Genomic DNA, 11,494 nt, shown 5'->3' with positions numbered 1-11,494 from the left:
ATGATCTTTGTATAATTATAATGTTTAAAGTTATTTTGCATTAATAAGCATTCCAATCTTCAATCTTTCATTTATGATAAATAAATTCTTGATTGCTGCAAAATGTTTTTTACTTTGTCAAATGATAAAGTAACATTACTGTTTATATATACACACATACAATACATAAAGTAAAACCTGAATAAACCAGAACTGCACAGTACCAAATATTTTTTCCATTTTGAACAGGTTTCAGTATATACATTTTTTGATTTTTAAAGTATTATTAGATGAATGTCACACAATTACATTCATTTTTATAGTAAAATCACTTTATTGCGTACATAAGAAACATTGTGTTTCATCCATATCAGTCCAAAGTGATCCAANAAAAAAAAAAAAAAAAAAAAAAAAAAAAAAAAACGATTCAATACTAAATTCTTATTCCCAAGAATTTGTTCCAGGTACTCAAATATTGAAGAGTTCTTGGATGAGCTTACACCAGTAAACAAATCAGTTTGAGAACTAAAGACTAGTATTTCACTCTTGGGGTTGCCAGACAGCTTGTGGTTAAAAGTCAGCCCATCGCTCTGGGGATCCAGGATTTAATCAGCAATTCCCCCGGGGAATTTTTCATTGGCAGTTTATCCCAGATATGTCAGGCTCTGTCCTTCACCATCTGGTTGCTCACACCATGAGCTTGGCCATACACATGGGCATAAAAAAAAGCATCTTAGTGTCCACAGGACAGAACAAGTTAAAACAGAAGTGTCTTGTTTGGCTTTCAGAAATTTTAATCATGTTAGTCATAAGAAAAACAAGTTATTCCATTATCCGACTACTTAATGAATTTTAATGCTCTACTTAATTGTCAACTTCAATCTCTGTAACTACCAACAATGTTAATCAATTTGTTCTCAAATACTCAGTTCACTCTGTACAGGAATTTACACTTCTTCTGAAAAGAGAAATCAGGACAAGAAGTTGATGATTAAGATTTAAAGTAATTACTGATAATGTATTAAAATCTGTAAGGACCAACCAATCATTTTAACAATGAAAGTCCAAGAAAGACAAAGGGAACTTCACTTCAGTTCTGGAGAGAGAAGGAAGTACATGTCTGAGTGTATTGGTTGTAATCTGTGAGAACTGTACTACACATTTTTGCATTCTTGTATCCATCCATACTTTTTTTATATTGTTAAATATACTGTTATTAATATACAGAGTGATTAATGTGTTATTTTATCATGTAATAAGTAAATGATCTGACAAATATCATCAACATTTCCAGCATTTTTAACAAATTACATTCATTGCTTGTTCTTGAGAATGTGGTTCTTGAAAATTGGAATCTTATTTGAATATTCTTGTTCTTATTCAATTCTACTCCTGATTAATTCCAGCAAAAACTAATATTAACAAAGACCCCATGTCTTTATGTCCCTCATTTCTCTGATAAGGTTCAAACTCATTCTTTGAATACAGTTTCTTGTGCTGTGCAGTGACATATATCTGGATATGATTTTGTCTACAAGTGTAATCTTAATTTTTCACTTTATTTACATTAAATTATGTCCTTTATACACAAGAACATCTGTTTCTAGTTTATCTTAAAACTGAACATGGAAAATTGATCTGTTTCAAAGTTTTTTTCCATTTGGGCAGATTTCTGCTTTATTCAGGCTCCATTTTTGACAGATTTTACCATATATATGTTTAATCAAATAATCAGAAAAAATAATATGTAAAATAGAAACATTTTATATAATACTTTTTCTGATTATTTGATTATAATTTTAATAATATTTGCATTAAATATAAAATAGAGAAATTCTTAAAACAAATAGAAATATATATATACATAAATATATTTATAATGTGTTCTTTAAATTCATAAAACATAGGAATGCATAAAGTATAACAAATATAAAATGATCACAGTTTTTAAAATTGTTAAAAATATAAAAATCTGATCCTAAGTGTTATCATCTAATATACAAACTATCAGCAGTAACAATTTAAGCTTTTAAAACTTTTAATATTTCTGGCAATGTCTAATTACTCTTTTAAAAAAATACCTTAAAAATTTTAATGTGTGCATTTATTTGCTTTTAAAAAAAACTTGCAACTGTTTTGCCTCAATTTTTTGTTTTCTTAACTTTGTTTAAGATTGATTTTTGATATTTATGATCTAGGAATTCAAAAATTGATGCAAAACTTGACCAAGACGTCATTTCGTGTCTTTTATCACCTGTAAATAATTCTTTGATTAGTCAAAAGTTTGATATTCTAAACAAGATTTTGATTTAAAAAACAAATAGTAAATTATTATACCAGCAGATACACATGGAACTTCATACTGGTCAGTTCTGAGTGGAGTGTCCAATGGTTGTGAACTGGAAACCCAATTACGAGCCACCTAAATTAAAAGAAAAAATTGCAGTTTTACTGAAAACAACTTATAATTAAATGATTAATCTTAAAATAGTTTAACTTAAATTCATTTTTCAGCATAACAAATATATATAAACTAGCAGATGAGCCCGGCGTTGCTTGGACAAAAAGTAATGATAGCGAAGATTAAGATTATTACATTATAGTCAATCTTACCCTTTTTCAAAGAATGCAAGAATTAGGTCCCCCTGTTTCCAGACTAATTAGAGAATTTTTAGATGGGTTAAAAAATATTTGATTTCTCGCAAAAACGAGAAAGCTGCATCTGCATCTGTAAATCTTGCACTACCTTTCCTACTACCTTTGACGTGCTGATTTTTGGTATTTGTGGTCTTTGTGTGGAATCTGTACCTGTATATTTAGTGAGTGTTTCCTGAAATATAAGTGAGAGCATATTAACTAATTCTATGTCTATGTTATCAGTGATGGATGAGGAAGTGCCTGTCATTACTAATAGTTGTTGTATGTGTGCTATTATCAATGCTTGTTGCTAGATTATCCTGATAGGTTACATGATCTTCATTAATAATGTTACATGTTTCTGTCTGATGTATTTGATCAGCAACCTGTTGTTTGATAAGTTCAAGTGTTGTTTGTGGGATAAGGTTGTTGTGTATAATTATTATTTTTTGATCAACAATCCTTTGTTTGGTGACAGTGAGATGAGGATACTATTGTGTGAATCTATGGTGTAGTTGTTGTCTATATGCTGTCCTGTTTGTTTCGAGTTTTGCGATTGCTTAGTAAGTATGGATAATAAACTCGTTCATTTCTGATGTCCATTTCATCTGTTGGCGTGGTTTTCCAGCCTTTGTGGTCTGTGGATGCATTGCCACAAAAACACCAAGGCTAGGTTGATTCCTCACATCTGTTGAGGGCATTGCAGTAGCCGTGCTTGGGCCGGCACTGCTTTCGCCATCGGTAACCAAGGGAGAGTGCAGCCTATTTTTCGAACGTGAGCCTCTGCCTAACCCATGAATGCGGAGCTTGTTAATCCGGGCGACGTCCAAGCAGGGGTATCACACTTTGATCTGGTTACTACCATGATAAATATCTCCACAGAATGTGGGTGTGGTTACAGCATGATTTCAAGAGAAAACCATCCAATGAGTTTGTTTATGCTTATTTTTAGTCATATAAGTTAATGACATTCATTGTTATTGCCCTCCCATAAAGTTGATTTTTATGTCTTTAATTATCACAGTGTCTAAAAAATTAAGCATTAAATCAAAAATAATTAATTTAATTATAAATTGGAAGCTGGAATTCTTGGAAACTTTACCAATACCTTGCCTTTGTTGCTATATTAGGACCATGTTAGTGAGTAAACAATTCAATACAATCATTATATGTTATTTATTTCAGATTTATACCGAAATACTATTATAATTAGATATTTTGGTATTTATTTAGTGTTACTTTGATGTTACATTAGAACTACATATATTAGCAGGCTTCTCAATGAATTGGACATTAGTCATAGTTCTCCCAAATAGTTTGTTATATAGAACAGGGGTCTCTAACCTACAGCTCCCAAGCATATTTATCTGGCCTGCATAACTTGTTTTCATTGACATGTTTTATCATCAAATGAATTACAAACCTCTGCCAGAAAAGAATTTTAAGTTTTAAGAAGTTTTTGCTTCTACATAATTTTGCAAACAAATACAGTTTAATTCAATTATAACGTCATCCATGGGACTGGCAATTTTTTTATGTTATAATCGAGTGTCATTATCTATGGGGTCATAATTTCAGTCTCAAAAAAAAAAAACCAAGTGTGTTTAAGGATCTATTATAAAATCCATTTTAATTTAAAATTTACCATATGTACCATAAAATGTACCATAAAATTACTGTATTTCTTAATGGTAATACAGTATACTGTATTTATTATGGTAATAATTTATTATCATATGTATAAAAGTGCAAACTAAATGTTTAAATCTACTTTATTTACATTATTATGTCTAAGTTTACAACGATGTAATTAAAAATTTCAAAAATGACCTTTTATAAGAAATTTTTATTTGTCTCAAGTTTCGATAATGGAGGCATTTCTGGTTTTGAGAATAATTTTGAATCTGGTTTTGAGAATAATTTTGGATCTAAATTAATGTGTGCTAATTAAAAAGACACAATAACAATATTCACTTTAAAAAAGTCAGTTATTTTAGATTGTAGGCATTTTTTACCTAAAAATTGTTTATCAATGTCATTTTCTAAATAATAGACTTTGTTCATTATTTTCGATGAAGTTTTCCAAGACCTGTAAAACATTTTCAACAATATTATTGCATTATGTGCTTCCCTATTTGACAGCACTGCATTTTCTCTGTCTGATGTTTCATCTGCATCCACATTTTTTTTGTCGGAAGATTTAATTTGCTCAACAATATCTGCATCTGTATAAAATTCAGATGTTATTAAATCTTCATCTACACTCTCATATTCAGTAGCAGCAGATGACAAAAATTTGCTGTTTTCTGAACTTTGAAGTGTTTTAACTAATTCTGATAGAGGAATGTTGTCGTCGTCCTCATTATTGTCATCATTCATAAATGTAATAGCTGTTTGACTATTACACAATTTTGCATGGCGAAAACAGTTTGCTATTATTAGCGAACTAGCCTTATACTAAGATTTTTCCAAAAAATCAACTGCATCTAATAAAGAAATTGCCATTTTATTGTTATCTTCCATATTTGTAATAATTTTTTGTAAAAGAATTTTTCTGAAATGAGATTTAAGGCTTCTTATAATTCTTTGATCCATTGGTTGAAGTACGCTAGTACAATTCTGAGGAAGGAATACAAGTTTAATGCTCTTTAAATTTTCTAAAATTGGATGTGCTGGGCAATTATCAACAAGGAGTAAAACTTTTTTCGTTTACCAATAAGTTCTCTTCTTTTGTTTACCAAATTTCTTCTTCAAAAATCTCAGACGTCATTCATGACTTTTTGTTGGCTTTGTAATTTACTTGTAGTGTTTTTATGTTTTAAAACATCTTGTATTCTTTGATTTTCCTATTACAAGAAGTTTTCTTTTTTTGTCTGTACCAGTCATATTAGCACAAACAAAAGCTGTTATCCTATCTTTTGCAAGTTTTCCACCAACATATTTTTCATTTTTAAATTTAAATGTTTTGTAAAAATTTGTAAAATAACCCTGGTTTCATCTGCATTATAAATGTCTTCATCTGCATATTTCCCCTTAATTTAGGGTACACATCTCTTAACCAGTTTTCAACATCCAGTAAATTTACACTTTTTGCTTCTCCACACATTTTCCCGAAACTTATGCCATGTCTATGTTTTTGTCTTTGATGATAATTTTATCAATTTACTTATTCATTTAACATTTACTTTGTTCTTAAATATTTAATTAATACTATCAAATTAATGCATAAAATTCTACTTTTATAATTTTACTTATTTTTTAAACTAAATAACAAATTGAATCATAATTGGTGTTATTTGTTACACATAAATCACAAAACTTATCAATAAAGAAAATAATATAAATGAATAATTTCTTTAAATACAATTAAATATAAAAAACTAAAATATAATTTATAAATCAATTATGCACAATAGCCAGATGGCCAAGATAGATTTTTTAACCCTCTCTGCCCTGTGAGCAAGAGGACCTTTTTAGCAAGTCCATTATGGGTTTTAGCCTCTGTGGGGCAGCCAGGTGCTGAGGGATATGGCCCAACATATCTGGATGAGGTGGTTATGGTGTCAGCCTATTCCTCTGGGAACCTGGGATCAAATGCAGGTGGGAAAAAGTCCAAAAATTTTTCATGGATGATCCCTCCTGGATATATCAAGCCACATCCCTCACCCTCATTGTGGGCCTGGCAAAACCCATAATGGATATGATTAAAAGACCTTCTTAGTGCCTTACTAGTAAAAAAAAATCAATTATGTGCTGAAATTGTTTATGTACAGAAATAAAAAATAATTGAAAAATGTTCATAAACTTAAAAATCATCTATAAATTTAAATGTTTACCTTTTGCAACCATTGTATGGCTTGACTATTCACTTTCTGATGACTAAGGCTATGTACAGAATCTGTCAATGCAATGGCAAATACGCGGTTTTGAAATGATTCACCAAGCATATTGAGCTAAATGAAAAAAAATATAATATTAATAACATTTTTTAAATCTATTTCTCTTAAATATTTTAATGAACTAACCAAATTCATTGTTACAACTCCTCCATAACTATGAGCAATTATAGCAATATTTTTAGCAGGAGTCTTCTGAATAATATTTTTCCATACATATAAAGCATGATTATCAGAATTTTCACTTCCCTAAGAAAAAATTTAAAACTTTCAAAAATTAAAAAATAAATAAATGGAATTTTAAATTTAAATTAAATTTTACAAAATTTTTAAAATAATATATTTTATTTATACATTTTTTAATTAAAAAATACTCTTTCTTTGAATATATCTATATATATTACAATATATTTACATCAAAATTAAATTCATTAAATAATTTTTGTTTTATTTGAATTCAAGATAGATCCTAAAGGTAGAGTCCATGAGCTAAAAAACATTAAAATAAATAAATATTGTTATTATATCCAACAAAGAGAGATTTATGGTAGCTTTTGAACTTTATAGTTCATTCATCAACATTAAATTTATAAAATTAATTTATGTAAGCAATAATGTTTCAGGATATATTTAACTTGAAAAAATTCTTGCTATCTAAAATTTCTTTGAGAAAGCAAAGAACATTTATTTAATTATAAAAATTTTTATTAAATAATGTCATGTTCAATATGGCAAACATAATGATAAACACAGGGTGTCCCACTCAGGAGTACAACTTTAAAAATGTGAATTACTTGCAAACGCGTGCATGTATCATCATGAACAAGGCTCAAAATATTCCTTATTTAATGAAGATCAGAGTGTGGTGCATGATTTCTTGTTCTCGGATCATTGGTTCAATTTTCTTTGATGAGACAGTGAACACTGACCAATACTTGTCCATATTTGACGAATTTGTGAAATGACTGGACAACTACAAACTTCAAGAAGATTACTTCCAACAGGATGGGGCAACGTGCCATACCTCTCATGTCAGTATGGATGAGATCCGATCGTTTTTTGGTGACAGGGTGATCTTGAAAGGTTTGTGGCCACCTCAATTTCCCAATTTAACTCCCCCAGGACTATCGAACAACTGAAAGCAAACATCAAGCGTAAAATTGCTGCCATCGATAGTGACATGTTGCAGAGGACATTCTCAAATATGGAGTGTTGTGTTTCCTTGTGTGCAGATGTTGGGGTAGGACATTTTCAGCACCTTTTGTAAATGTCAAATGTCACAAATGTCAAAGTATTGTTTTCCACTAAATACAGGTATGTTCAGTTCTTACAGCTCACCTTTACGTTCACGTGTTCGCGAGTAATTTGCATTTTTAAAGTTGTACTCCCGAGTGGGACACCCTGTACTATATTATTGTAAAGCAGAACCATATTTGTTGACCAGAACCTTCATCCAATTGGAGAAGGCCATGCCAACACTTTAAAAACTGTTTGAATGAAAGGACCACTTGTGGAACCTTTCTATTCTAGAAATTTTCAGACAACAATCTCCATTTGATGTTTTTCTAGTGTCTGAACCTCAAAAAGTTTACTTAATAACTTGGTATATCTTAGTTAGTTTGAGTTGTTTGAACATTTAACTTGTTATTTTGTTAAATTAAATAAAATGCTTCTTATGAGAATTCATCTCATGTTCTTTATTTGCAACAATACATCAGGCTTGGACAACAATACAGCTTGTTAAAATGTGAATATTTATAATTTCCATAGGAATTTCATATATAATCATTCCAATTGGAAACATATCAGTTCAAACAGTTTACTTTATTGGATGAAGAAAGCTAAAGACTAGACTAGTAGACAATAACATCATTAGACTGACTGAATACATCACTGATTGTAATTTTTCATTTAATTACTTTTATGAATAATTTAATAATTATAATTTTAGAATAAAGAAAATTTTACATAAAAATTATTTATATTTTGTTCACAGAAAAATATGCTTAGTAAAGTCAAAAATAAAACAAGATTTTGATGCTGCCTAGTAATAGTTGCCATTATTGAACATTAAGAAAATGTTCAAATGCATGTGTGCTTTCTTAAACATTTTGGTCCTTGTTAAACACTGTAGATGTTTATATTTGGGTGGATTAGAACACAAATGTCAAAGTATTGGAGTATGTAGGTGTGCTCCATCATAACTCTGAAACGACACTTCACAAATAGAGAATAAACCATTAAATTCATAAAAAATGGCCAACAGTAATTTACAGATTAAAAATACAAAAATCTGTACATATATATATATATATAAAAAAAACTATATTACATACAAATGTACGAACAAATAAAAACCCAGCGAAGCGGGTCCTTGCAGCTAGTTAAAATATAAATTCAAAATATTTATCTTCTTAATCCATTGTTACACGACACCAGTGACAAACCAAGAAACACTCAATCTTCACTTACAGATATGAACTTTTACTGAATAAAAGTTGAATAAAAGGTCATCTCTATAAGTCTCTTGAGGCTACACCTCTGTAAAAAATACACACTGGTTTAAAAAAATCTGGTGGTTATATCACAATCTCAACCATTAAACTCATCACCAAACTTGGTAAAAATTTGTTAAGGAAATTAAATATTTTGATAATGTATATAGTAATGAAACTATTTTGTGCTTATAAATGTATGAATAGCATAAGTGCTTTAAAGAAGACTGTAAATCAACATCCAGCTGGGTCAGCTTCAGCAAGAAACAAAGAAATGATTTCCTGAGTTTATGAAAGAATTAAGGAGACAACTGACAATCAAATAAGTGATCTGATCAACATTTTAGGAATTTACATAATGATGTAACTTATATGCCATTTTTGACAGTGACTTGAAAATGCATTCTCTGAGAAAGTTAACAGGTGAGCAATATGAAAAACATGCACTCATCAATAGACAACTGATTGATGCATTTAGTAAGGATCCAGATAGACCAATTGGGATTACTGGTGATAAAACTTGACATTTCTTGTATGACCTGCAGAGCAAATAAATCTCACTGATATAGAAATCAGCACCTTCACTGAGGCAAAAAAATTTCATCTTGGCAGAACTAAGGAGGAAGTAGTGCTTGTGGCTTTTTTTTATATGAAAGACATGTTGCGTTATGACTTACTTCTTACCCAACTATTTGTCATATATGTCATTAAATCTGTTGAATCTGATTTTCATAAAACACATTGGATTCAAGAATTTCATAAAGCATTTTTGTCGAATGTCAACAAATTAAACTTTCATTTGATTGAAGTATACCAGTGTGCAATATTAGCTACCAAATTAGACATTGAAGTTATTTCTAAGCAGATTATACCTTTGATAAGTGCGGTTATTATTATGCAACATTTTTCTGCATAATGATGCATTATAACTTTGTTACTGATGGTAGGACCCATTAAAAAAGCCCTATATTCATATTTTGATCATGACCATGATGCAGTAAGACAAAAAACCTCATACCTGGCAAGCAAAAAACTGGGTTTTTCATCAAGACAATGCCCCAGCACTTTCCTAATTGGTAAATATTTGGAGAAATTCCAGATGCCTATATTTTCATAGTCTCCTTACTCAACCAGTCTTACTTCATATTGTCACCAAAATGGAAGTTCTGCTCAAGAATTCAAATCAGCAAAAGTAGTGAAAAGTGTTGCAATGATTGCACTTGAGAAGGTAATGCAGAATGGACTGCAAAACTGTTTCAATAAGTGATACAAACACTGGAAGAAGTATTTAGCTTCAAAAGATGTTTATTTTAAAATGTGGTGTTTTATTTTGTTAATAGTACAAGAATTTATAGAAGTTATATTATATTTGATTTTGATTTTTTACTGTGCAATATATTTTAATTTCACATAAACTGAAATATTTCAATTAGATAAACTAATGTATTCTTTCACTTATTTAATTCAAAACAGAAATGATGTTCAATTCTATTGATTCATTTCTATATAGTCATTTTATTCAATGTTTTTATCTGTTAACATTCACCCAAGATTCAATATTGATAATTTTTATATTCCAAATTAAACAATAATAATCCTGTTTTCTCAATATTTGTTCAAAATCCTAAAGAAAATTTTAAGGAAAATGTTTTATCTTAAAATAAATCTAAAATATTATATTACTGATTATAATTCAAATAAAATATTATTTTTATATATAAAAATAACTAAAACTTACTCTGATATAAACTTTTTGATTGTTTATTTCCTTATAATTATCATTTGTATTCAAAACAACCACACTGAAACCTAAACCTTGTGCTCTTTTAATAAATGGCAATTGTGTTCCACTATCCAAACAATCATTGATAATTAATCTGATAAAATAAATTTTAAATCAGTTAATAAGATAATATAAATCACTAATTTTTTCATTTAAAAAAATTAATAAGATAAAATCATTTTACTGACCTGCGTGCCCACTGTCCTGCTCTCACAACTCCACTGCCATGTATTAATACTAATAATTTATCTTGATTTTTTACTACGTCATTGCTCATGAATACAAAGGTCTGAGGTTCATCAGAGGAAGCATCAAACTAGCACAAATTTATATAAATATCTTTCATATACTTATATTATACCATTTTTCATTGTGTAGCATATTTTTTCTATATTAATTGAATAAAATAAAATACTTATAATATACTAACTTAATATTTTAAGTACAACTAATTCAGATTAATGTTTTGGAAACTATAAAGTGAAGATTAGCAGATTTTGTGAATACTCTGATATTGATAAAATAAAAAATAAAAGTGTTGATTTTATAATAAGAATATAATTTTATACAGAATAGTCATAGATAGGATTTTTCTTATCCTATTAAAAGATATCCTAAGAAAAATATTGCCATTGATCTGATGAACAGTTCAATTACAAATAGCATGGAGAATATTGAAAGTGGATTTATGTACGCCAAAATAG

The 11,494-nt window shown here is 29.1% G+C and overlaps 1 protein-coding gene across 1 annotated transcript in view; it reads right to left on the bottom strand.

Moving 5' to 3' along the window:
- Positions 1 to 1,858: 1,858 nt before the first annotated feature.
- Positions 1,859 to 11,494, bottom strand: part of LOC111627105 (protein FAM172A-like) — a 45,038-nt gene continuing 35,402 nt past the window's right edge. The window contains exons 6-11 of the mRNA XM_023370662.1: positions 10,979 to 11,106; positions 10,746 to 10,884; positions 6,642 to 6,761; positions 6,453 to 6,569; positions 2,317 to 2,401; positions 1,859 to 2,233 (exon numbers count right to left, since the gene is read on the bottom strand). Of these exons, the coding sequence (XP_023226430.1) occupies positions 2,121 to 2,233; positions 2,317 to 2,401; positions 6,453 to 6,569; positions 6,642 to 6,761; positions 10,746 to 10,884; positions 10,979 to 11,106 (702 nt within the window). The 3' untranslated portion in view covers positions 1,859 to 2,120. The remainder of the gene's footprint in view (positions 2,234 to 2,316; positions 2,402 to 6,452; positions 6,570 to 6,641; positions 6,762 to 10,745; positions 10,885 to 10,978; positions 11,107 to 11,494) is intronic.

The sequence above is a fragment of the Centruroides sculpturatus genome, unplaced genomic scaffold (assembly GCF_000671375.1).
Source record: "Centruroides sculpturatus isolate CEXI.00-Female unplaced genomic scaffold, Cexi_2.0 scaffold334, whole genome shotgun sequence".
In the NCBI taxonomy this organism is placed as follows: domain Eukaryota; kingdom Metazoa; phylum Arthropoda; class Arachnida; order Scorpiones; family Buthidae; genus Centruroides; species Centruroides sculpturatus.
This window is presented reverse-complemented; position numbering and strand designations above follow the sequence as displayed.